Source organism: Symphalangus syndactylus, chromosome X (genome assembly GCF_028878055.3).
Source record: "Symphalangus syndactylus isolate Jambi chromosome X, NHGRI_mSymSyn1-v2.1_pri, whole genome shotgun sequence".
Classification (NCBI taxonomy): Eukaryota; Metazoa; Chordata; class Mammalia; order Primates; family Hylobatidae; genus Symphalangus; species Symphalangus syndactylus.
In genome coordinates this window covers 33,152,190-33,180,073 of record NC_072447.2, presented here as the reverse complement: position 1 = coordinate 33,180,073, position 27,884 = coordinate 33,152,190, and the positions used below count along the sequence as shown (strand labels likewise).

The 27,884-nt window shown below is 43.1% G+C and overlaps 1 protein-coding gene across 22 annotated transcripts in view; it reads left to right on the top strand.

Moving 5' to 3' along the window:
* ADGRG2 (adhesion G protein-coupled receptor G2) overlaps window positions 1-27,884 on the top strand; it is a 142,327-nt gene that overhangs the window by 48,351 nt on the left and 66,092 nt on the right. For all 22 annotated transcript variants that reach the window (XM_055269349.2, XM_055269347.2, XM_055269345.2 and 19 more), the window contains one exon: window positions 6,296-6,414. In XM_055269349.2, the coding sequence (XP_055125324.1) occupies window positions 6,297-6,414 (118 nt within the window). In that variant the 5' untranslated portion in view covers window position 6,296. The remainder of the gene's footprint in view (window positions 1-6,295; window positions 6,415-27,884) is intronic.

Sequence of the window (27,884 nt, the reverse complement as noted above, 5' to 3'; positions counted from 1 at the left end):
TGGATCAACTGAGGTCAGGAGTTCGAGACTAGCCTGGCCAACATGGTGAAACCCCATCTCTACTAAAAATAGAAAAAATTAGCTGGGTGTGGTGGCAGGCGCCTGTAATCCTAGCTACTCAGGAGGCTGAGACAGGAGAATCGCTTGAACCCAGGAGGCGGAGGTTGCAGTGAGCCGAGATCATGCCACTGCCCTCCAGCCTGGGAGACAGAGCAAGACTCCGCCTCAAACAAACAAAAAAAAAAAAAAAGAAGAAGAAGAAGAAAGAAAATGCGCTGGGTGCGGTGGCTCACTCCTGTAATCCCAGCACTTTGGGAGGCTGAGGCCCAGGAGTTTGAGACCAGGAGTTCAATACCAGCCTAGGCAACATGGTGAAACTTCATCTCTACAAAAAGTAAAAAAATTAGCCAGGCATGGTGGTACATGCCTGTAGTCTCAGCTACTCAGGAGGCTGAGGCAGGAGGATCAATTGAGCCCACGAGGTCAAGGCCGCAGTGAACCATGATCATGCCACTGCTCTCCAGCCTGGGTGACAGAATGAGACCCTGTGTCAAAAAATAAATAATAATAATAATAAAAGAAAATGCTTTTAGCATTTTATTCATGATTTTTAATTGTCTTCAGCCCAAGGTTTGATCTAACTAACCTAACCCAACATATTCCTGGAACACTGAAGACATTTTTTTTTTCCCTGAGATATTTCCTGTATCGAAGTCACTGAGCAGTGTTCAAATAGAAATTTAATTATGCTTTTCTTACTAGTTTCCTGATTCTTTTTCTGACTTCTTTGAGAATTGAACAATCCAAATCAATTGCTTTTTCACTTTTTGTTCTCGCTTTATCCACACTGAGAACCCCTGCAGTCCTTCTCTTTTTACATTTCCCCTTGTGGTGGTCTTGTAAGCCAACATATATGACTCCGTATAAATGTCTCAAAAGCATAGAGTTTTCTAGAAGACTTAGGGAACAATTATCATACCTCTTATAACTCAGGTCAAAAATATTGATCATTGTCCATATCATAGTAGCTATGGTTTAATCAAAGTATGCCAGTTAACCAGAGATAACAGAGAATAACCCTCACACAGACCTGCCCTATGGTGGTATCAAGCTATTTCTCCCTTTCTAATATTATTCTTTGATTATTCTATATCTAAAGACAGATTTATCATTTATTGCCATAACAGGTTGCACTGATGATATATATTTCAAAAATATGATACTGATACTATTTAATGAAATTGAAGAGCTCTAGAACGAGTTTTTAGAGTGGAAGCACCACAGCATATAGTCATGTAGTTCATGCACTGTACAACTCTAGAGGGAGGTTGCCACTTATATCAGAGTTCACAACCTGAAAGGGGGCCCTGGATAAAGATGGATTGGGGATCATCTTTAATCTAGTGTCAAGGTCTATGTTTCACTGTTTAAATGCTACCAAATAGTTTTCTCTGTAATTGTTGCTATCTTCCTAGCCATCCTTAGCACCTTAAAAATTTGCTAAGAACCAGTGGCTATTCAAATCCTCTTTGTTGATGACCTGGATAGCATTGAGCTAACCCAGACTGCACCAGAAGATGAATAGATGTTTGTGTTAGGCTGTTCTTGCATTGCTGTAAAGAAATCCCTGAGACTGGGTCATTTATAAGAAAAGGGGTTTAATTGGCTCCTGGTTCTGCACGCTGTGCAAGAAGCATAGTGGCATTTGCTTCTGGGGCTCACTTACCACCAAGGGGATGGCCCAAGCTATTCATGAAGGATCCCCCATGATCCAACACCTCCCACCAGCTCACACCTCCAACATTCAACATGAGATTTGGATGGGGACAAGTATCCAAACTATATCAATGTTCCAGCTGAAAAAGAGAAAAATGGCTTTGATGTGCAATGACTGAAGGTTTCAACCTTCACAGATTTCCCTTTGATTAGTGATCCTAGAGACTTTATGACCTAATAGGACGTTCTCAGTTTATGCAGAAGGCAGTAGGAGCTACATTATTTCAAATACCATAAAACTTCTCCAAAAACATATGTTCAGCCTTGAGGAAACGTGTTCCAGATCTGACAACTGAAAGCAGTCTGCATTAAATTCTTGATCTATATTTTTTTTCAAGATGATTGCTGGGGTCATCTTTCATTCTGGCCTTTCCTACCTGCATTTGGAAGTTGAGTAGATCCTGCCTTTAGTGAAAAGGCAGTTTATTTTGTTCAGAGGTCTCAGTTACAGCACATAGTAGTCACTCACTGTGTATGTACACCGAGTCACTGAGTACACAAATTTACCTTTGATCATATCTTGTACACCACTTAGGTCCTGCCCTATGAGTTAGCAAAGCTCAAGAATGAGTCTGTAGACATTTTTAAATTGTATAATAACATTTTGAACTTGATGTCTTTCACCTGATGGACTCAAAACATTTTACTTACAAGGAGACAAAGTCTCAGGAGGCTGGCATTGTGTTCTGGTAGAAAGAGTAAGGGTTCTGCCAAATAGCTGAATGACCTTGACCCATCCCTTAGACTTGCAAGGGTGTCCTTTTGGCTTCTCTGGGCCACATTGGAAGAAGAATGGTCATGGGCCGCACATAAAATACACTAACGCTATTGATAGCTGATGAGCTAAAAAAAAAAAATTGCAAAAAAACTCATAATGTTTTAAGAAAGTTTACGAATTTGTGTTGGGCCACATTCAAAACCATCCTGGGCCACATGTGACCTGGGGGCCAGGGTTGGACAAGCTTGCAATGATGGGGCCTCTTTCATCTGTAGAATGAGGGTTCAAGGATAGGTGATTTCTGAGTTCCTTTCCAGAAATAAACCACTCTGCTAGTGTCTCCCCAGGCTACACTTAAATACTTGTAAATTAAATCTAAGTCAACTCCACCAGTTTCAGGTACAGTCAAGCCTAAGGCATTTGTAGAGGAGAGCATTCTCTGTGGCATTGTAGTTCACTCAATAATGCCTTCATTTTTTTTTTTTTTTAAAGCAGTGCTTTTGGAGGGAGGACAGGGTTCAAAAACTCAAAAAAATGTTAATTTTTAAACTTTTTATTGAAACTTATGGCATACATATAAGTGTACAACTCAGTGAATTTCGTGAACTGAACACACCCATGTAATTGGCACACAGAATATTCTCGGTACCTCAGAAGCCTCCCTTGTGCCCACATCCAATATTGTTATAACTCCCTCCCTTTCAAGGATAACCCTTCTCCTGACTTCTCACCACATCGATTAGTTTTTTCTGCTTTGGTTTCTCTTGAATGGAATTATGTACAATAAGCACTCTTTTGTCTCTGGTTTCCTTGGCAAACATTATATTTCTGAGCTGCACTGAGATTGTTTTGTATAGCTGTAGCAGACACTTAGATCTTTCCTCCAGAGAGACATCGATACATCTTTGCACAACTGTGTTAACATCCTCATTTGAGTGACTCCTTTGGGAAGATCAATAACATGCCATTATGCCCAGAGAGAGGTTAAAAGAGGAGGGAGAAATTAGAGGCTTTTTATAATTGATTAACATATTCTAGCATTAATACATAATACCATAATACAATTTATTAATTTAAGATATGCAAGCCCTCTTTTGAAGGAGAAAGATTCACCTCCTGGTCTAAAACATCATCATGTCAGGTCAAGGAAAGAATCACTCTCCTAGTGCTGGTTATGAGTATTCAATTACAGAATTCTTAAAGATTGCCAGCTTTACCTTGAGACAGAAACTCTGGCTTATATATCCCCCTTCTTTCCATGCCCTCCACCCCTTAATCCCAGCACTGCCTGATCCTGCACATACTAGGTGCAAAATAGATATTTGTTGAATGAATGAATGAATGAATGAGTGAATGAAGAGTACAGCTAACATTTACAGTGCATTCCCAGTGCCAGCCACTGTGCAAAGATTTGTTTACTCACCGCAACAGCACTATCAGGTGGGTGCTGTTATCTCAATTTGCTAGATGGGGAAACATGACCGTTGGAAATAACTTGTCCATAGTCACTCAGATATTATGTGGCCGAGCTGGGACCTTTGAACTCATGCTCTTTAGTCTTCACCACTTTGTATTCACACTCATTCTAGGGCTTGCAGAGGCTGCAAGTGGTGGCTGGATTAATGAGTGCCCTTGGCTGAGAGCTCTGCTAGCTGAGGACACACAGCCTGGTTTGTCCCAGCCACTTCCCTCTGGCTGTGTAGAGGGAGCCTGCCCAGTTGGCTCTCGCCACCCCCTTGCTTGTGCCTGTGCCCATGAGTGATTCCTTTCTCAGCACCCCACGCCAGCCTCCGCTCCTAGTGCTGACTGTCCGTCATGGGGTAATGTTGGCCAACTCCCAGACATGAGAGGATCAGACACAGTCTTAGCATTTGCCATTCTTTCTGTGTGCTCAACTCTCCCCTAGCCCCTGCCCCACCTCCGGCACGTGCATTTCATCTAGTTCACTCCTATTCAGCCCTCACATCTCATCTGGTACATATTGGCCCTCAATAAATATTTGCTGAATGAATAAATGAATGAATGGTAAATGAGGCTTTTAAATTCAATTCTGATATAAACTACTAAAATGCAAGCAATGATGATAAAATAATATGCAACAAAAAGGAAATGCAATGTGGCCGGGCGCGGTGGCTCACGCCTGTAATCCCAGCACTTTGGGAGGCTGAGGCGGGCGGATCACGAGGTCAGGAGATCGAGACCACGGTGAAACCCCGTCTCTACTAAAAATACAAAAAATTAGCCGGGCGTGGTGGCGGGCGCCTGTAGTCCCAGCTACTCGGAGAGGCTGAAGCAGGAGAATGGCGTGAACCCGGGAGGCGGAGCTTGCAGTGAGCCGAGATCGCACCACTGCACTCCAGCCTGGGTGACAGAGCAAGACTCCGTCTCAAAAAAAAAAAAAAAAAAAAAAAAAAGGAAATGCGATGTACTGATGAAACTGTATAGTTCCCTTGACCCCTTTGTGGGACTCATGAAGGAGTGGCTCACTTACTCAGCCCACAGCTCTCAACCCCTCGTGGGAGGGGGAGCACGCGGGTGAGTGGGTACAGAGGCCAGGTTGAGTGCTTCTGGGCAACCAGCAGGAGCAGGACTCTGTGCAGGCCCACAGCAGCGTCTACAGGTTGCCCGCGACCCCCCAAGCCCCAGAGGGCATGTGTTACAGCGCATTCTTTTAGCATTGCCATCCTTGGACAGTGTAAGTGTTAAACAGCTCAGCGGAGGGTCAATGTGACAGCCTCTTGCACCCGCACCAAGGTCTTTGTCTGGCATCCAGGAGGAATGAAGTTGTAAGAACAAATTGGAGGGTGGTGAATGCAGAGGATTTTATTGCTGATGAAAGTGGCTCTCAGTGGGATGGGTAGCTGGAAAGGGGATGGAGTGGGAAGGTGGTCTTCCCCTGGAGTTCGGCCATCTGCGGCTGAACTCCTCTGAAGTCCCACTGTCAAGCCATCCCTCTGAAGGCAAGCTGCTCCTCTCCAACGTCCGGCTACTTCTTTTCTCTCCTCTGCCACTCTGCCAGTGGGGCCTGGGATTTTTATGGGTACAGGATTGGGGGGCAGGGCAGGCCAGGGTGGTTTTGGAAAAGGCAACATTCGGGCAGGGAAACAGGAATGCATGTTCTCACTTTGGGCTGTGGGTCCAGGCTTGAGGGTGTGGCCCTTGTCTAGGACCACACTCTTCTACCCGATATTTCCCTGCCTCCTGTCCATATCACTTATCCTTTTACAGTATAAAACATAGAAGAGCGAAACTCCATCTCAAGAAAAACAAAAAACAAACAAACAAAAACATGACTAGGAGCTGGGCACAGTGGTGCTGCCTGAGGCAGGAGGATTGCTTGAAGCCACAGTATACTATGATCACACCTGTGAACAGCCATTGCACTCCAGCCTGGGCTACATAGCGAGACCCTATCTCTTTAAAAAAAGTTTTTGTTTTTTTTTAAGGAAAAATGACATAGAGAAGGATAATTATTGAAAAGATTCTGTGTAGTGGTAATAATGATGTAACATTTTGTGTTTTTTATTTCTTCTCTTGTTATTTTGCATGTCTTGATGTTTTCCATAAATCCACATAGACTACCTTGCTTCTAAGTATAACATCCTACTGGGCAACCCTCCCATAACATGGGTTTTGCTTGTTGTCACCAGTGCCCAACTGGCGTTTCTGATTCTCTGGAACCATAGCAATTTGAAGTGCACAGGATCACAGGTTGCCTTGGTTGAGGAATGACATTTGAGGTATTGCTGTGTTGTGATTATGGCAGCTGTGATGATCTGTCTTCTCCTTACTTTATTCCAGGATGGTTTTCTCTGGCAGGCAGTGTGGCCATGTTGGCAGAACTGAAGAAGTTTTACTGACGTTCAAGATATTCCTTGTCATCATTTGTCTTCATGTCGTTCTGGTAACATCCCTGGAAGGTAATGTGTCTGTTTTTCTTCTTTTTTTTTTTTCTGTTTATCTGCATGTGTGTATTTTTTTGTTATTTAGGATTTTTTTTACTGTGGTAAAATAACATAATATTTATCATTTTAACCATTTTTAAGTATACAGTTCATTGGCATTAAGTACATTCGCAATTTTGTGTAACTGTCACTGCTATCCATTTCTAAAACGTTTTCATCATCCCAAATGGAAACGCTATATCCATTAAACAATAACTCCCAATTTCCTCCCCCCCCCCCCACCCCTTCCTGGTAACCTCTGTTGCTTTTCTTTCTATGTATTTGCCTATTGCAAGTACCTTAGATAAGTGGAATCATACAATATTTGTCCTTTTGTGCCTGGCTTATTTCACTTAGGATGTTTTCAAGGTTCACCCACGTTGCAGCATGTATCAGAATTTCATTCTTTTTAACGGCTAATGTTTCACTGTATGCATTGACCCCATTTTGTCTATTCATTCATCCATTGATGGGCATTTGGGTCGTTTCCCCCTTTCGGCTGTTGTGAATGATGCTACTATGAACATGGGTGTACAAATCACTATTTGAGTCCCTGCTTTCATTTCTTTGGGGTATATACCTAGGAGGGAATCGCTGGATCATATAACCCTGTGTTGAACATCTTGAGAAACTGCTAAACTGTTTTCCACAGTGGCTGTATCATTTTACATTCCTACAAGCAAGGCACAAGAATTCCAGTGTCTCCCGTTCTTGACAATGCTTGTATTTTCCTGTTGTTTTGGCAATGGGTGTGAAGTGGTATCTTACTGTGGCTTTGATTTGCATTTCCTTAATGGTTAGTGATATTGAGCATCTTTTCATGTGCTTATTGGCCACTTGTATATCTTCTTTAGAGAAGTGTCTATTCAAGTCCTTTGCTCAGTTTTGAATTGGGTTGTTTTTGTTGGTGTTGAGTTTTGGAGTTCTTTGTGTATTCTGGATATTAATCCCTTATCAGATATATAACTTGCAAATATTTTCTCCCATTCTGTGGGGTGTTTCTTCCACTTTCTTAATAGTATCATTTCATGCATAAATTCTTTTAATTTTAGTGTAGTCTATTTATTTTTGCTTTTGTTGTCTATGCTTTGGTGTTATATCAAAGAAATCATTGCCAAATCCAATATCATGAAGACTTTCCCCTATATTTTCTTCCGAGAATTTTATAGTTTTAGCTCTTATGTTTAGGTCCTTTGATCGATTTAGAGTTCATTTTTGTATACGGTGTAAGGTAATGGTCTAACTTCACTCTCGTGCATGTGGATATCGCTTTCCAGCCGCATTTCTTGAAAGGACTGCCTTTTTGCCATTGAATGGTCTTGGCACCTTTGTCAAAAATCACTTTGTTACCAGTGGAGGGTGTCTAGGTTTTTGGCGTCTTGAACAAATAATTGGACAAAACGCACTAACAAAGCAAGGAAGGAATGAAGAGATTTATTGAAAATGAAAGTACACTCCACAGTATGGGAGTGACCCGAGCACAGGGGCTCAAAGTCCCTGTTACAGAATTTGTGGGAGTTTCCATTGGTTACTTGGTGTATGCCCTATGTAAATGAAGAGGATGAAGTAAAGTTGCAAAGTCATTTACTCAGCGTACACCCTATGGTGAGGATATTTCCTGTCATAGCTGAAGTGTGAATCGGCCTTACGTTCCCTGCCTCCAGACCCTATTTTCGTGCCTCAAAGTGACCATATAGATGAGGGTTTATTTCTGGTGTTTACTTGTTTTTAAATGTATCTACTTGAAGGTACGACCATATGGAAATTTAAAGGCAGTAGAGAATCAGACAAATGAAGCAGCCTGGTATTTTCAGAAAGGGGGATCTTTAGAAGTTCATGGAACAAGAAGAAAAGATATCTGAGAAAGGCAGTTGAAAGACCAGCGATGCTGGGCCTGCAACTTCTGTGGGCACAACTGCCAAAGGCAAGTGTAAAGAATCCTCATTAGGAGGTTCACACATGTAATCCCAGCACTTTGGGAGGCTGAGGAGGGAGGATCATTTGAACCCAGGAATCCAAGACAAGCCTGAGCAACATAGTGAGACCCCATCTCTACAAAAATGAAATACCATGAAAAATTAGCCGGGCATGGTTGCGGGCGTCTGTATTCCCAGCTACTCAGGAGGCTGAGATGGGAGGATCTCTTGAGCCCAGGAGGCAGAGGTTACAGTAAACAGTGACCATACCACTGCAGTCCAGCTTGGGTGGCAGAGTACAACCCTGTCTCAAAAAAAAAAAAAAAAAGAATCCTCATTAGGAATGGGACTAGGAAATGATTGATACTTAAGAAGACATCAAGGACACACAACAAAACACCTTTCTTATTCAGAAGTGGGTGGCAGGACCAAGGAATCTTTATTGCATAAGATAAAAATCTACTAGCAGCGAACAACAAAACATACAAACAAAACACGCATACAAATACACAGACTAAATGGAAAACTTCTCAACAAGCTATAACACAATCGGCAATCCTTTAAAAAGTAGGTACTGGGGCACGTTGTCAAAAAGCCGCCATTCTTTAAAAAAAAGAAATAATGGCCGGGTGTGGTAGCTCACGCCTGTAATCCCAGCACTTTGGGAGGCCGAGGCGAGTGAATCACCTGAGGTCAGGAGTTTGAGACCAGCCTGGCCAACATGGCAAAGCCCTGTCTCTACTAAAAATGCAAAAAATTAGCCGGGCTTGGTGGTGCACGCCTATAATCCCAGCTACTCGGGAGGCTGAGGCAGGAGAATTGTTTGAACCCGGGAGTGGAGGTTGCAGTGAGCCGACATCATGCCATTGCACTCCAGCCTGGGTGACAGAGCGAGACTCTGTCTCCAAAAAAAATAAAGAAAGAAAGAAAAGAAAATAAATGATAAGGACTAGATGTATTCTGAAGGCTTACAACATACCAGGTTCCTACATGCTTAATACACATCCACTCCCTTAATCTTCTCAATCCAGTCTAGGAAGGGGAGATCCTAGTTGTATTCCCATTTTCCAGATCAGGAAGCTGAGGCTCAGAGAGGTAAGTAACTTGCCCAAGGCTGTAAGCCCTTAAGAAGCGGCAGAGCTGGGATTTGAACCCAGTAGTCAGCCTCTAGATTTTGTGCTTGTAACCACAAAACCAAGTTCTCAAACTTGAGCATGCATCAGAATCCCCTGGAGGGCTTATGGAGGTACGGTTCACTGGGCCACACCCCCAGAATTTGTGCTTCAGTGGGTCTGGGGTGGGACTGAGGAATTGACAGCGCTCACAAGCTCCCAGGTGATGCTGATGGTATAGTCTAGGGACAGCACTTTGAGAACCACTGCCTACACAACTGGTAGAAGACAGCAATGGGGAGAGAAATCTCTTCCTGATATATATATATATATCAACATACCTTGGACCCCATGAGATATATATATATATATCTCATATATATATGAAAGTGTTAAGTGGACCTTAACACTTTCAGTTATATATATATCCCATGAGATCTATATATATATCAACAGAATTTGTATCCCATGATATATATATATCATGGGATACAAATTCTGTTGTTGTGACCATGTGATGTTCATCTAAACTATGGGCCAGTGAGGTGGCTCATGCCTGTAATCCTAGCACTTTGGGAGGCCAAGGTGGGTGGATCGTTTGAGCCCAGGAGTTCCAGATCAGCCTGGGCAACATGGCGAGACACTGTCTCTACCAAAAAAAAAATAGCCGGGCGGTGGCATGCCTGTAGTCCTAGCTACTTAGGAGGCAGAGGTGGGAGGATCGCTTGAGCCTAGGAGGTCAAGGCTACAGTGAGCCGAGATCGTGCCACTGTACTCCAGCCTGGGTGACAGAGCGAGACTCTCAAACAAAAAATAAAACAAAATCTATTCTCACACGCACCATCTCCTTAGGGCACTGAAACATTACTGTGGGCTTGGCAGGGCAAAACTCAAGAGTCCCCACTTTACTGATGAGTAAATGTCCCCAGGGAGGTTATTGGTTAGGAAGTGGCGGAGCCCAGACTAGATACTAGATCTTAAGTCTCAACGTTTCGGTGCTTTTTCCACCACAGGGGTAGATGAGGCAGGAAAGTGGAACACAAGGGAAAAAATTCATCCAAATGAAAGCTGTTTGTTAGCAATATGTCTTTTTGAAAAATTATGTTTTAAAATGCCAACAACAGGGGCAGGTAAATAGGAAAGTGCATGGCTCTGAAACAAACCTAAGTAGGGAAAAGCTGAGTGATCACTTAAGGCAGCTGACTGCATTTCTTGCTCCAGATCTCTGATGAATTGATTTCTTAAAGCAGTGGTTCCCAAAGTGTGGCAGACAAGTAGCATTGGCATCACCTGTCTCTCAGAACGCCCAGTAAGAGTATTTATTCATGTTATTTATTTATTTTGTTTTTGTTTTTTTCTTTTTCTTTCTTTTCTTTCCTTTTTTTTTTTTTTTTTTTTTGGAGACAGGATCTTCTTGTTGCCCAGACTTGAGTGCACAACCTCAGCTCACTGCAGCCTCAACCTCCCGGGCTCAAGTGTTCCTTCCACCTCAGTCTCTGGAGTAGCTGGGACTGCAGGTGACACCACCACACCCAACTAATTTTTTAAATTTTTTTTAGAGATGGGGTCTCACTATATTGCCCAGAATGGTCTCGAATTCCTGGGCTCAAGTGATGCTGCCACCTTGCTTCCCAAAGTTCTGGGATTACAGATGTGAGCAACCACACCCTGCTAATATTACTGAATAATCACCTTTATAGCACTCACCATGTGCCAGCCACTGTTCTAAGCCCTTACAAATGGCTAATTCATTTAAAGCCCACTCTATAATCCCTTGAAAAAGGCACTATTATCAGCTTATTTTACAGGTGAGGAAATTGAGGCACAGAGGAGGTAAGCAACTTGCCTTCGGTCAAATAATTAAGAGGTTGCAGAGTTACAATTCAAATTCAGGCCATCTGGCTCCAAAGCTTGTATGCTGGACCTCTATACTATGGTGCCTTTTCACATTCTTAACCTCTCTGCTATGCTAGGCTCAGTTGCTTGGTAGTTGTGAATCTGTAGATTAAAAATAAAGATGGAATCCAAAATTGTGAGAATCAGTGTTGTTCTGGATCACCCAGGTGGTTCATAGGCACCACCTCCCCCAATAGCTTTGGACTGGGGCAGGGGTTCTTTTAGTTCAGGATGGCTCGGGCCTGGTTTCTGAAGGCCAAGGGGACTGACCTGCCACTTCTCCATTGGGTTATCAATTGTGCGATAATGATTGCCTGCTGTGTGCCCAGCAGTACTGGCTGCTGAGAACATCGTCTCTGACTCCAGGGAATTTACACTGCAGTTGGAGGGCCATGACTATGACGCATGAGAACAATACAAACTATAAGTCTTAAAGTATGAGTCAGCGCTATAGGGCGCTCACATATGGCCTGTGGCCAGATCTGTGGATTAGTCTAATTCGATGCTAAGCCACCTATAGCAGATGCTGTTGGTGCCCTGCCCATATCCCCTTGGCCCACCCCAGGGGTCACCTGCAGACAGTTCCTGTGGATGCTGACGGCTTTCACGTCTCCCTGAGAATCATCTATGTCCATGCGAGTGTGCTTGGCCCATGTGCGGGACAAACCAGAAGTGCCAGGGAGATAACACCCCCAAACAGTGAGTAATGGGAGTTGGTATTTAAATATGCCAGATTCCTTGTCCCTTGGTGGGACCACACTCAGGTGTGTTCTATGTCCTCTCCCAGAGTTCCCCAGTTGCATTGTACCCCATAATACTCATCTGCTCATGAATGTGCCCATTTCCGGATTCACCCCCTTGTCTGTCTCACTTGCATATTCCCCCACTCTGCTTCCGGGGACTCTCCCCATTGGGAAACTCCCCTTCCAAAGTTGAGGCCAAATCTTACTACCTCTAGAAAACCTGCCCTGACCTCAGAAGAATTAAACCCCCCTCCCCAGTGCTTGCTTCTGTTTATCCATCCGTACCTGGGGACATCACTTTGTGTCACACTCATTACGGGCTTCCTTTGTAACATGAGTCCTTGCAGTGTGCAGTCAGTGCCAGACAAAGGGTTGGCGAGCCGGGTGGCGAACTCACGGGAGGGAAGCTGATGGGCACTGAGAGCCTGCTCAGGGCCACTCTTCCAGGTGCTTTACGCACGTTATCTCATTTAATCCTTACTAAACCTCTTTCCGGTGGGTAGTTTTCATCTCGGTTTACAGATGAAGAAACTGTCAAACAAATGAAGGCATTTGCCTAGAGGTCCCACAGCTAGGAAGATTCCCCATCGGAATCTGTAGCCTGTACTACTCACATGACACCAGGCTGCCCAGGGCACCCTCAGTAAGTGTCTGGGCACTGAATGAGCATGTCACTGAGGCGCAGGGCTGGGGGAGTGGAGAGGGAGCCTGGGGTGAGCTGTTAGAGAGCAGCAGCTCCCCCAACCCAGGGCTCTGGGAGATCTGGACCGTAAACACAGTAGCTTCACCCTGGAAGCCTGAGAGGTGACTCAGTAGCTCTTGGCGCCAACAGAGAGAGCCCGTGGACCTTAACACTTTCAGTTGTGTGATTTGGTAACATTTGAGGGGCTTATTCTTGGTCTACCAGAATGGGTTTTGGCACCTCCAGCCTCCAGCTCTCCTGGGCGATACCAATGCCTTTTTTTTTTTTTTTTTAATCTTTGAAGGAAGTCTTCTTTTAGATACAACTATTCTATTTTCCAGAGGGGCAGATGACATAATAGTGGAAGATGGTTATAATTTCATTCTTGCAGAGTTGTCTTCCTCATTTGGAAACAATTACACATTTGAGCCAGTTTGGTGATCTCATGAGCTACAATCCCCAACTTTCTCTCTGGGCTGGGTCTAGATCTTTCTGTGCTGCAGGCATTTCCAGCGATGAGTCCCTCTATAATTCCCCTCTCAGAGGCCTGGCTGTCTGATTTCCTCCTATCCTCTCATGCTGTGTCCACCTGAGTCCTTGGTCTGCCTTGCGAGGAAGTCGGTAGAGCTGCAGGAAATGGGCTGCATGCTCCTGAGAGGCAGGAAACCTGTTCTGTTTCATTTTGTCCTCTAATACCAGACCCTGTCCTGGTCTCCTCATTCTCTCTCAATCCCCTGTCTGTACAAATGAGGTTATAAATGCTTACCATGGCACTGATCTGATGCTCAGCCAATCTCACAACCCCCTCTGACCCCTGCCAAATCTCACTACCCGCACCCAGGCACGAGGCCATGTCTGTTGGACCCTGGCTCTTTCCCTAGCAGGTGGAAGTGGTGATGGGGAGTGATGGAGAGTCTATCATAGATAGGTGGCAGGGGAAACTGAAAGCAGAGCATTGTGTCCCGCTCTCCACTTGGAACTCCAGGTAAGGACTCCTCATGGGCCCTGTGTGTCAGCACAGGGCAGTTGCAGAGATGAAATGGCAAAACTGATTCCCCTTGGAGATGATGTCCCCTCCAAGTCTCTCTCAGCTCTCATGTGGTAGAGTAGGGACTCTAAAGTACCCTCATGTTCCTAGTGGGTAGCTGTGATGAGATCCAGGGGTGGGGACAGGGCTGCAAAGACTATGGCATGGACAGCCTAGGCCAGGGGTCAGATGGAGGTTGAGACAGACACTGAGTGGTGAGAGCTCAAGGGAGCTGTATCAGCAGGAGAAGGACCCCCAGGCCTGGATGGGATTCTGAAGAACAGACCATGGGCCCACTGGACACAGCCTTCAGCAGTGGACACCAGTTGGATACCCAGGAGCCCTACAGGATGAGGGAGCTCTCTGGAGAGGCCATTGAGAACTCAGGGCTCAGCACTGGGTGAGCTCACAGATCCAGGCCCCTTCTCCCTACTGCCAGAAAGGCACTAGCACGCCATTCTCAGCCCAGGTGCCATCTTGACTACCAGAAGGAAAAGGAGGGCGGACAAAGATTGTGCATTTATTCGCAAGTCATTGGGTTAACTAGAGACCATTTTAGAGCAAAAGAGACAAAGCTACCTTAAATCATCAGACTTAAGGATCTCTTTCCTATATTTCTGGAGTGGAGGCTCTGAAACAAAAGGGAGCCACCCTAGATATCAAAGGCAGCTCAGGAATTTTTGGTGTGTTTTTGGTGCTATTGTTTCTACATCTAAATTGTATCTATAAATTTTAAACTTGCTCTAAAATGAATACATATTGAACACAGAATGATGTGTCAGGGCACTCCATTAGGAATTGTGGGAGGCCATCATCATATCTTGAACTCTGATCCTCCTCCAGGTTTTATCTTTTCAGGTATGTAGAGACATCATTCAGGTCCTTGAGAGTAATGGTGACATCTTTTCTCTCTTTGTAGCCTCCATATTGTCTAGCACATAGTGAGTACTCAGTAAACTGTGGTTGTCTAATTGGTTTCGATTTGTGACCCTAGTCTAAAGCCTAGAGATATTCCAAAAAGCGAGCCCCCCCTCAGTTTACATCAGCAGTACTATGCTCATCCGAACCCAGTCAGTTCTGATACAGTGCAGACTACTCCAAACTTCTGCATAGACGTCAGTGAGGTGGCTGTACCTTGGCTAGGATTACCCTTGAAGAATGTGTTTCCCCTCCTCCATATGAGGAAGGGGCTCAACTGATTCCCCGTTAAGATTCTTTCACAGTCTGATATTCTGTGAGTTCAATCAGCCAGTAGGGACCATCTTCAGATTCCTCATTCATTGTCCTGGAATACCAGGGATCCTCGAACATTATGTCATTCTGGAAATCCTTGGGTGATGTCTGAGCTGCTGATTATTTATGCCAGGCTCTCACATTTGGCTGCACATTGGAATCACCCGGGGGAATTTAAGAACACCTGCCTCGGCCGGGTGTGGTGGTTCACGCCTGTAAACCCAGCACTTTGGGAGGCCGAGCCGCGTGGATCATTTGAGGTCAGGAATTTGAGACCAGCCTGGCCAACATGGTGAAACCCCGTCTCTACTAAAAATACAAAAATTAGCTGGGCGTGGTGGTGGGCGCCTGTAATCCTAGCTATTCAGGAGCCTGAGGCAGGAGAATTGCTTGAACCTGGGAGCAGAGGTTACAGTGAGCTGAGATCACACCACTGCACTCCAGCCTGGGCAACAGAGCGAGACTCCATCTCAAAAAAAAAAAAGAATACCTGCCTCCTACCTCCAGGGATTCTGACATTATTGGTCTGGGGGTACAGCCTGGATATTGGAGTTCTTCAAAGTACCCCAAGCGATGCTAGCAGAACCGAGAACCACTCACCTCTGCAATCCCATTTTAAGGCTGTTCTCCTGTTCAAAGTTCCCAACGTGAAATTGGAAACAATTTATAAGTCATATTTTTTTGAACTACATTTATTACGTGAGGCAATTTCAAAGGCTTTTAAAGTTATAACAAAGCCAGTAATCTCTTGATTTCAAAATGGATAAAAGCTCTAGAAGTGGGTCTTGCCGACTGGCAAATCCCTAAGTTGTCATTGCTGTCCTTGCCTTGCTCTTCATTGAAGAATCCCAGTGTCTCTTCATGGTATCTTATTTATTTATTTATTTATTTATTTATTTATTTATTTATCTTTCTGAGACAGAGTCTCGCTGTGTTGTCCAGGCTGGAGTGCAGTGGCGCGATCTCGGATCACTGCAACCTCCGCCTCCCGGCTTCAAGCAATTCTCCCACCTCAGCCTCCTAAGTAGCTGGGATTACAGGCTCGCGGCACCACGCCTGGCTAATTTTTGAATTTTTTAGTAGAGACGAGGTTTTGCCATGTTGGCCAGGCTGGTCTCAAACTCTTGACCTCAGGTGGTCCGCCTACCTCGGCCTCCCAAAGTGCTGGGATTACAGGCATGAGCCACCATGCCTGGCCTTCTTCATAGTACCTTTAGTACCAGTACTGTGTATACTAAGACAGATTCTTTAGTACTACTACATAGTACTGGTACTAAAGACAGATTCTTTGGTACTACTTCATACATAGTACTAGTACTAAAGATTAACAACAGCAGCAGCAACACAACTGGACATTCCTGTAGGTCTTTGCGGTTGACAAAGCACCTTGGCATACATCATATCACCATGTCCCCTTGAGGTTAGCAGAAAAGTTTGTTATCCTCACTTTGCTGAAGAGAAAACTGAAGCTCAAAGCAATGGAGGGACTTTCTAGGTTACCCAGAAAGAAACAGTACCAAGATCCAGGAAGTGCTTATTTTTGGCTTGGATGGTTTGGGTAATTTCCAAATTCACACAGCTAGAAAGTGGAGGTGGTGAGATTCTAGAACTCGTGTTCTTAACCACTTCCCCAATATTTAGTCCTGAAGCATTAAAAATGGTTTTCTTGTTGTTGCTGTTGTTGTTTTAGAGCCTGGGTCTCACTGTGTTGCCCAGGCTGGAATGCAGTGCCTATTCACAGGTGCAACAATCATGGCTCACTGCAGCCTCGAACTCCTGGGCTCAAGCCATCCTCCCATCTTGCCCTCCCGAGTAGCTGGGATTACAGGTGCCCGCCACCGTGCCTGGCTTGAAAATGGCTTTTACACAACTTTGCATGATTTGTTCATCCTGGGATGAATTTATATCCCCAAAGCACTGTATAAAGATAAAGAGTGATCTAAGGCATAAAAGCAACAGTTCTGCTGATTTAACCTATTAGGTTTTAAGTTGATATTCCAAGAGAACACGCTGTTGAAATGCACCTTAATAGCGGGTACGTCCTTAGTTCAAGAAATAACAAGAAACACATTGATCTTGCCAAGACGCCTCACATTTATAAGATCACAGGGCTGTAAAAAACATCAAGGTAAGTTAGAGATACTTTTGCAATGATGTTTGTGGGAGTTGTGTTAGTCTTTAACATCCGTGTCCAGTGTGACCTATACCCTTTTGTTACTTTTCTTTTAGAAATGAACAGAGCATAAAGCAAAAGTTACTCTAATGTTGCTATGGTATTTAGTACAGCATAGAGTTCTTTAATTTAAAGAAGAGATAAACAAAGATATAAAATGGCAGTAATTTTGCTTTAGTGTGTAAATTAGAATTGCTTATAATTATCTGATTAATTGAATGAACAGGAATTGAACACCTAGCTCTGTTGTCTTTCAATTATGTAGACATTTTTGCCTTGCTCCTAACTTGAAATATGATTTGATATTACACAGATTTGGATTCACAGTGAAGTCTAACAAATTCTAGGTTTTGGTGTACACAAGCAGAAGGAGATGGGTTTGAATTAGTGAGAAGTTTTCAGTTACAGGATATTTTCAAAGTAGAGTTTTAAAACTTTGGAGTGAGTTGCATAATATGACTAGAATGTAAACTCTCTTTGAGGCCAGGGACTTTGTTTTATTCCCTGCTATAACCCCCGTGCCTGGCACACAGTAGGCCTTCAAAAATGGGATTAAAAGAATAAACTTTGGCAAATGACTTCACATTTCTGAGCTTGTGTTTCCTCACTTGTAGACTGAAGGGGTTCGACTATTTTGGTATCTGGTATTTTCCCCACCCATGACCTATTTTGTAATTCTTTTCTTACAGTGAACTCCAAGCCCTAAAAGATGCCTTTACACAATTTATTTAAGTAAGATTGTTCTCATTTTTCGTGTTGAGTAAAAACATATATGACAGTATCCAGTGTTTGTGATCAGCAGTAGAAAACCAGTATTGATATAATCCCAAACGGTGCAAACATTATACTCTATTTTTATTTTTATTTTTTAGAGACAGGGTCTTGCTCTGTCACCAGGCTGGAATGCAGTGGTGCAATCATAGCTCACTGCAGTCTCTAATACCTGGGCTCAAGCGCACCTCCCACCTCAGCCTCCCAAGTAGCTTGGACTATAGGCACGCACCACCACACCCAGCTAATTTTAACATGTTTAGTAGCGATGAAGTCTCTTCATGTTGCCCAGGCTAGTCTCAAACTCCGGGCTCAAGTGATCCACCTGCCTCGGCCTCCCAAAGCGCTGGGATTACAGGCGTGAGTCATCGCACCCCGCCTCAGCCACACACTCTGATTTTTTTTGTGTGCAGCCTATTGTGGATAAATAAGCAATTTTTGAAATGATGAAAGTACAGTCTAAATGACTACCTTGGCAAAACGTACAGTATTGCACTAGGTCATCTTCAAGTCTCCTTTACCTCTGAAGTGAATTTCTATGAACTTCAGTTTCCTGGTGTGTAATACGAAGGGATGGAACCCCATGATCTTTGTAGGAGGTGCCTTCCTATGATGATCCTAAACCATGGAAACTAGAATTCAATGAGCACAGTGTTCTAACAGACATTCTCACTAACCTAGTGTTAGTGAATAGATAAGAATGTTTTATAGTCAGAATGGAAATCTCGTGCATGTAAATCCTGGAAGAAACCATCTTCATGATTTTTTAAAATGCCCTCTGCAAATTACTGATACCACATTGTTTGCATTAAGTGAAAAAAGTAGTTTATTATATAATGGTAAACTTTATCCAAGGGCACAGAATCATATAGTCTGAATTAATAATAATTACACCTTATTGTTGAAACTGTGATAAAATGCTTGATAAATGCAATATAATTTCATTCAAAGAAATCACTCCCATTTTACAGATAAGGAAATACAAGCAGAGAAATGTTAGAAACTTACTCAAGGCAGAGCCAGGATCTGAACCCAAGTCAGTCTCCTTAATCACATTTAAGGCTTGGCTCAGCAGGCATGTTCATTTATTCATTAGAAATAAATGAACACAGGCATTTTATTCATATGTAGGAGATTACCGAGTCAGAGTTACAGATTATTAAAAGTGAGGGATCTCAGATCAAACTTTCAAAGCTCATGACAAGCCAAAGAAAATATGAGGAGAAGACATTATTAGAACAGGAGCTACCAATGTATAAAGGCTGGCTAAGGATTTTCTGAAGGTTAAGGGTTAACGTGGCTTCAAAACAGAGGCAACTTAAAAATACAATTTTTCCAACTAAGTAGGATTTCTATGCAGCAGGACTATGCCTAATTCCAACCCTCTTAATGGTTTTTTACTAGCACGTAGTTGTTTACAGAACTAGTTCCTCACATGGGAGTCCCACTCTCAAGGGTCCCAGAGAACCACGATATGAACATTCGCTAGGAGCAAAGCTGATAGGGTGAGTCATAAAGAAGGGGTTGTTCATATTCAGCCTCAAAGTGGCAAGGACTTCTCCTCCTCGGGTTCATACTGACTGCCTGACTTTTGACCTTGTCAATATCATGACAAAGAACAAGAGAGAAAATGGTGGCTGGGGAGAGTGATTTTAGCATTAATCTTGTCCCACCCTTAGTTTAATGGGCATTAATTACTTCGCAGTGCTCAAATTAAATCTGACATGGCAGAGACTGGTTGGCACCAAAGCTTTTACTTTTTCTTCCTCAGCACACAGCTAGGCTACATTTCCCAACCTCCCTTGTAGTTAGAAGTGGCCGTGTAACTGAGTGCTGGCCAATGGATGTGGGTATAAGTGATGTGTGCCACCTCTAGGCCTGGCCATTAAAAATCTCCCACCTAGCCAGGCTCACACCTGTAATCTCAGCACTTTGGAAGGTCAAGGAGGGTGGATCACCTGAGGTCAGGGGTTTGAGACCAGCCTGGCCAACATGGTGAAACCCTGTCTCTACTAAAAATACAAAAATTAGCCAGGCGTGGTGGTACGAGCCTGTAATCCTGGCTCCTTGGGAGACTGAGGCAGGAGAATTGCTTGAACCTGGGAGGCGGAGGTTGCAGTGATCTGAGATTGTGCCACTGCACTCCAGCCTGGCTGACAGAGTGAGACTCCATCTCAAAAAAAAAAAAAAAAATCTCCCACCTGATTCCCATCACTCTCTCTCTCGCTGTTTGCCTGCCGGATGGTGCTCTCCAGGGCAAACTTGGAATCTTCATGTTGAAGATAGCAGTACGTCTGTCAATGTGGGTCCCTGAATGACGTTCCTTTTCCCTGGCCTCCCACTCGTTCACTCTAGGCTGCTGATTTAACTATACATGGAAAATAAACTTCCATTTTTTTAAAGCCCCTGAGATTTCAGGGCATGTTTGTTGCAGCAGCTTGCATTGCTTTAACTCATACATCTGACTGGGACCCTTCTTGCCGGAATTGTTGGTGCATCTCATTCTGCCATTGGAAGGTGGAATGGGGTGGGGTAGGCATCCATTCTTTGCTGCAATCATATAAGAACCCAAGTTCATATAATCTAAGAAAACTGGAGGAATCCATTATGGTTGCTACTGAGATGCCTGTTGCCCAAACTGCAGAGAGTCATTTGAGGGCAGGAGACACCACCAGAGCCACCTACTCCCTTTGTGCCAAGCCAGGCCACCTAGACCTTCACAGTGTGGCATAGGTGAAGACCATAGGCTCTGGGGTCAAATGTTAACAAGACATTTAATTATTGTGTTTTAGTTTCCTTACACGTAAAGTAGCACTTCCTGTTCCATAGTTATAAGCAGATTAAATGAGCTAATGCAGCGGTCCCCAACCTTTTTGGCACCAAGGACTGGTTTGGTGGAAGACAGTTTTTCCACCGACTAGGAGTTGGCACAGGAGAAGGAGGGATGGTTTCAGGATGAAACTGTCGTACCTCAGATCATCAGACACTAGATTCTCATAAGGAGTGCAGAACCTAGATCTCTCACATGCGCAGTTCACAACAGGGATCACACTCCTAGGAGAATCTGATGCTGATCTGCTAGGAGGCAGAGCTCAGGTGGTAATGCTCACCTGCCACTCACCTCCTGCTATGCGGCCCAGTTCCTAACAGGCCATGGACTAGTATCGATCCCTGGCCTAGAGGTCGGGGACACCTGAGTTAATGCATGTAAAATAAATGCCTGTAATGCATCTGACACATGGTGAGAACTCAGTAAATACTAGTAATTATCACTATAAACCAGTGCTAATAGAACTTTTTTTTGCAATAATGGAAGTGCTCTATATCTGTGCTGCCCAAAATAGTGGCCACCAGCCACATGTGACCACAGTATTGAGCACTTGAAACTTGACTGGGGTACTAAATTCTAATTATGTTTAACTTTAATTAAAGTTAAATAGCCACATGTAGCTAATGGCTACCACGTTGGACAGCACAGTTATACACCATTTAATCGGAGTGCTTCAGAAGTTTTCCATCTCAAACTGTGTAAGTCAGGATTCAATCACAGGAGAACCACTAAGGTGCGCACGCGCGCACACACACACACACACACACACACACACAAGGGATTTGCTACAGGGATTTGTCCTAATACAACTGTGGGAGCTGGTTAAGCAGTCTCTATAAAGCTCTCATCTTCACATCTGATGCTGGGACTCGACATCTATGGGACAGTCAGTTGGGAAGGAAGGATAAATGTAAAATAAGGGAGAGCAAGAACAACCTGGAAACCAGAAGCATGCATTGTAGCCCACAAGAACAGACTGAGCCCCACGTCGCTTATTGTTGCTTTTGACCTTGGCAGTATGGATGTCCTGCAGAAGCTGGGCCCTTCGTCATAAAGTACACACATGGCCAAGGAGCTGAAGAAGCTGAAGGAAAACCCAGGAGAAGGTGGAACAGTTACAGGCCTGGCAGCTCCCTGGTCCTAATAAGATGAGGCAACTGATCATTGCCAACCTATGTGAGCTACAACATGGCTGCTGCCCACATCTGCCCAGATCTCCCACAGGAAACTCTCTTCTGTCCCACATTAATTAGAAATATGCAGGAAAGGGAATTTTGGGAAATGTAGTTGGTCTAGCGAAGATGATGCATTATGGAGCCACCACACATGCTAGCATGCTAATGAGCTCAATTTTCTATCTGCTAATACTTCTAAATAAAACATGAAGCTAACATCTCCCAAGGCTCTATTTTGTTGTTTCAGTTCTGCAGCTGGCCTAGAGAATTCTGAAGATCCTTGCAGCCAGCTAACGTTATCTTTGAGTGGTAAGATTAGGAGTACTTTTCAAGTTTTTCCTTATATTTTTCTGTGGCTTAGAATTCTTCCCACATAAAACCACATTATGATTATAATCAGAAAAAAAAAATTAGTTACTTTTTAGAAGCCAGCCTATGACCCCTAGGGAGACCATGCATCCCACTTAAAGGCAACCCGATAACATCGTGATTAACTGTGTCTTCTACATTCTTCCTGGAAATTTCACCTGTTCTTGACTTTGTACAAGAACTTATAAAACCTAAGTTATGCTCATCAGATTTCCTGAAGCCCTCTGCTTCTCTCCTCCCATGTTCTCAAAGTGATCCCAAGGATATTTTAGAAACTGGAAGCAAATAATATAAGGAGAAAAGAAACTGGAGTGGAAGTCTTGCACATAGAAGGGAGAAATCATTTTTAGATAAGTCACTGGGAAAGTGAAGAATAGAGAGCGCATCCTTGATATGGTTTGGCTGTATTCCCACCCAAATCTCATCTTGAATTGCAGCTCCCATAATTCCTACATGTTGTAGGAGGGACCCGGTGGGAGATAATTGAATAATGGGAGCGGTTTCCCCTATACTGTTCTTGTGGTAGCAAATAAGTTTCATGAGATCTGATTTTTTTTTTTTTTTAGCATTTTTTTTTTTTATTATACTTTAGGGTTTTAGGGTACATGTGCACAATGTGCAGGTTTGTTACATATGTATCCATGTGCCATGTTGATTTCCTGCACCCATTAACTCGTCATTTAGCATTAGGTGTATCTCCTAATGCTGTCCCTCCCCCCTCCCCCCACCCCACAACAGTCCCCGGAGTGTGATGTTCCCCTTCCTGTGTCCATGAGTTCTCATTGTTCAATTCCCACCTATGAGTGAGAACATGCGGTGTTTGGTTTTTTGTCCTTGCAATAGTTTACTGAGAATGATGTTTTCCAGTTTCATCCATGTCCCTACAAAGGACACGAACTCATCATTTTTTTATGGCTGCATAGTATTCCATGGTGTATATGTGCCACATTTTCTTAATCCAGTCTATCGTTGTTGGACATTTGGGTTGGTTCCAACTCTTTGCTATTGTGAATAGTGCCGCAATAAACATACGTGTGCATGTGTCTTTATAGCAGCATGATTTATAGTCCTTTGGGTATATACCCAGTAATGGGATGGCTGGGTCAAATGGTATTTCTAGTTCGAGATCCCTGAGGAATCGCCACACTGACTTCCACAATGGTTGAACTAGTTTACAGTCCCACCAACAGTGTAAAAGTGTTCCTATTTCTCCACATCCTCTCCAGCACCTGTTGTTTCCTGACTTTTTAATGATGGCCATTCTAACTGGTGTGAGATGGTATCTCCCTGTGGTTTTGATTTGCATTTCTCTGATGGCCAGTGATGAGGAGCATTTCTTCATGTGTTTTTTGGCTGCATAAATGTCTTCTTTTGAGAAGTGTCTGTTCATGTCCTCTGCCCACTTTTTGATGGGGTTGTTTGTTTTTTTCTTGTAAATTTGTTTGAGTTCATTGTAGATTCTGGATATTAGCCCTTTGTCAGATGAGTAGGTTGCAAAAATTTTCTCCCATTCTGTAGGTTGCCTGTTCACTCTGATGATAGATTCTTTTGCTGTGCAGAAGCTCTTTAGATTAATGAGATCCCATTTGTTGATTTTGGCTTTTGTTGCCGTTGCTTTTGGTGTTTTAGACATGAAGTCCTTGCCCACGCCTACGTCCTGAATAGGTTTTCTTGTAGGATTTTAATGGTTTTAGGTCTAACATATAAGTCTTTAATCCATCTTGAATTAATTCTTGTATAAGGTGTAAGGAAGGGATCCAGTTGCAGCTTTCTACATATGGCTAGCCAGTTTTCCCAGCACCGTTTATTAAATAGGGAATCCTTTCCCCATTTCTTGTTTTTGTCAGGTTTGTCAAAGATCAGATAGTTGTAGCTATGCGGCATCATTTCTGAGGGCTCTGTTCTGTTCCATTGATCTATGTCTCTGTTGTGGTACCAGTACCATGCTGTTTTGGTTACTGTAGCCTTGTAGTATAGTTTGAAGTCAGGTAGCGTGATGCCTCCAGCTTTGTTCTTTTGGCTTAGGATTGACTTGGCGATGCGGGCTCTTTTTTGGTTCCATATGAACTTTAAAGTAGTTTTTTCCAATTCTGTGAAGAAAGTCATTGGTAGCTTGATGGGGATGGCATTGAATCTATAAATTACCTTGGGCAGGATGGCCATTTTCACGATATTGATTCTTCCAACCCATGAGCATGGAATGTTCTTCCATTTGTTTGTATCCTCTTTTATTTCATTGAGCAGTGGTTTGTAGTTCTCCTTGAAGAGGTCCTTCACATCCCTTGTAAGTTGGATTCCTAGGTATTTGATTCTCTTTGAAGCAATTGTGAATGGGAGTTCACTCATGATTTGGCTCTCTGTTTGTCTGTGATTGGTGTACAAGAATGCTTGTGATTTTTGAACATTAATTTTGTATCCTGAGACTTTGCTGAAGTTGCTAATCAGCTTAAGGAGATTTTGGGCTGAGACAATGGGGTTTTCTAGATACACAATCATGTCATCTGCAAACAGGGGCAATTTGACTTCCTCTTTTCCTAATTGAATACCCTTTATTTCCTTCTCCTGCCTGATTGCTCTGGCCAGAACTTCCAGCACTATGTTGAATAGGAGCGGTGAGAGAGGGCATCCCTGTCTTGTGCCAGTTTTCAGAGGGAATGCTTCCAGTTTTTGCCCATTCAGTATGATATTGGCTGTGGGTTTGTCGTAGATAGCTCTTATTATTTTGAGATACGTCCCATCAGTACCTAATTTATTGAGAGTTTTTAGCATGAAGGGTTGTTGAATTTTGTCAAAAGCCTTTTCTGCATCTATTGAGATAATCATGTGGTTTTTGTCTTTGGTTCTGTTTATATGCTGGATTACATTTATTGATTTGCGTATGTTGAACCAGCCTTGCATCCCAGGGATGAAGCCCACTTGATCATGGTGGATAAGCTTTTTGATGTGCTGCTGGATTCGGTTTGCCAGTATTTTATTGAGGATTTTTGCATCAATGTTCATCAAGGATATTGGTCTGAAATTCTCTTTTTTGGTTATGTCTCTGCCAGGTTTTGGTATCAGGACGATGCTGGCTTCATAAAATGTGTTAGGGAGGATTCCCTCTTTTTCTATCGATTGGAATAGTTTCAGAAGGAATGGTACCAGTTCCTCCTTGTACCTCTGGTAGAATTCAGCTGTGAATCCATCAGGTCCTGGACTCTTTTTGGTTGGTAAGCTATTGATTATTGCCACAATTTCAGAACCTGTTATTGGTCTATTCAGAGATTCAACTTCTTCCTGGTTTAGTTTTGGGAGGGTGTATTTGTCGAGGAATTTATCCATTTCTTCTAGATTTTCTAGTTTATTTGCATAGAGGTGTTTGTAGTATTCTCTGATGGTAGATTGTATTTCCGTGGGATCGGTGGTGATATCCCCTTTTTCGTTTTTTATTGCATCTATTTGATTCTTCTCTCTTTTCTTCTTTATTAGTCTTGCTAGCGGTCCATCAATTTTGTTGATCTTTTCAAAAAACCAGCTCCTGGATTCATTAATTTTTTGAAGGGTTTTTTGTGTCTCTATTTCCTTCAGTTCTGCTCTGATTTTAGTTATTTCTAGCCTTCTGCTAGCTTTTGAATGTGTTTGCTCTTGCTTTTCTAGTTCTTTTAATTGTGATGTTAGGGTGTCAATTTTGGATCTTTCCTGCTTTCTCTTGTGGGCATTTAGTGCTATAAATTTCCCTCTACACACTGCTTTGAATGTGTCCCAGAGATTCTGGTATGTTGTGTCTTTGTTCTCGTTGGTTTCAAAGAACATCTTTATTTCTGCCTTCATTTCATTATGTACCCAATAGTCATTCAGGAGCAGGTTGTTCAGTTTCCATGTAGTTGAGCGGTTTTGACTGAGTTTCTTAATCCTGAGTTCTAGTTTGATTGCACTGTGGTCTGAGAGACAGTTTGTTATAATTTCTGTTCTTTTACATTTGCTGAGGAGAGCTTTACTTCCAACTATGTGGTCAATTTTGGAATAGGTGTGGTGTGGTGCTGAAAAAAATGTATATTCTGTTGACTTGGGGTGGAGAGTTCTGTAGATGTCTATTAGGTCCACTTTATGTAGAGCTGAGTTCAATTCCTGGATATCCTTGTTAACTTTCTGTCTCGTTGATCTGTCTAATGCTGACAGTGGGGTGTTAAAATCTCCCATTATTATTGTGTGGGAGTTTAAGTCCCTTTGTAGGTCACTGAGGACTTGCTTTATGAATCTGGGTGTTCCTGTGTTGGGTGCATATATATTTAGGATAGTTAGCTCTTCTTGTTGAATTGATCCCTTTACTATTATGTAATGGCCTTCTTTGTCTCTTTTGATCTTTGTTGGTTTAAAGTCTATTTTATCAGAGACTAGGATTGCAACCCCTGCCTTTTTTTGTTTTCCAGTTGCTTGATAGATCTTCCTCCATCCCTTTATTTTGAGTCTATGTGTGTCTCTGCACGTGAGATGGGTTTCCTGAATACAGCACACTGATGGGTCCTGACTCCTTACCCAGTTTGCCAGTCTGTGTCTTTTGATTGGAGCATTTAGCCCATTTACATTTAACGTTAATATTGTTATGTATGAATCTGATCCTGTCATTATGATGTTAGTTGGTTATTTTGCTCGTTAGTTGCTATAGTTTCTTCCTAGCCTCGATGGTCTTTACAATTTGGCATGTTTTTGCAGTGGCTGGTACCGGTTGTTCCTTTCCATGTTTAGTGCTTCCTTCAGGAGCTCTTTTAGTGCAGGCCTGGTGGTGACAAAATCACTCAGCGTTTGCTTGTCTGTAAAGTATTTTATTTCTCCTTCACTTATGAAGCTTAGTTTGGCAGGATAGGAAATTCTGGGTTGAAAATTCTTTTCTTTAAGAATGCTGAATATCGGCCCCCACTCTCTTCTGGCTTGTAGAGTTTCTGCTGAGAGATCAGCTGTTAGTCTGATGGGCTTGCCTTTGTGGGTAACCCGACCTTTCTCTCTGGCTGCCCTTAACATTTTTTCCTTCATTTCAACTTTGGTGAATCTGACAATTATGTGTCTTGGAGTTGCCCTTCTCGAGGAGTATCTTTGTGGCGTTCTCTGTATTTCCTGAATCTGAATGCTGGCCTGCCTTGCTAGATTGGGGAAGTTCTCCTGGATAATATCTTGCAGAGTGTTTTCCAACTTGGTTCCATTCTCCCCAATCATTTTCAGGTACACCAATCAGACGTAGGTTTGGTCTTTTCACATAGTCCCAAATTTCTTGGAGGCTTTGTTCATTTCTTTTTATTCTTTTTTCTCTAAACTTCCCTTCTCGCTTCATTTCATTCATTTCATCTTCCATCAGCGGTACCCTTTCTTCCAGTTGATCGCATCTGCTACTGAGGCTTCTGCAGTCTTCGCGTAGTTCTCGAAACTTGGCTTTCAGCTCCATCAGCTCCTTTAAGCCCTTCTCTCCGTTGGTTATTCTAGTTATCCATTCTTCTAATTTTTTTTCAAAGTTTTTAACTTCTTTGCTATTGTTTTGAATTTCCTCC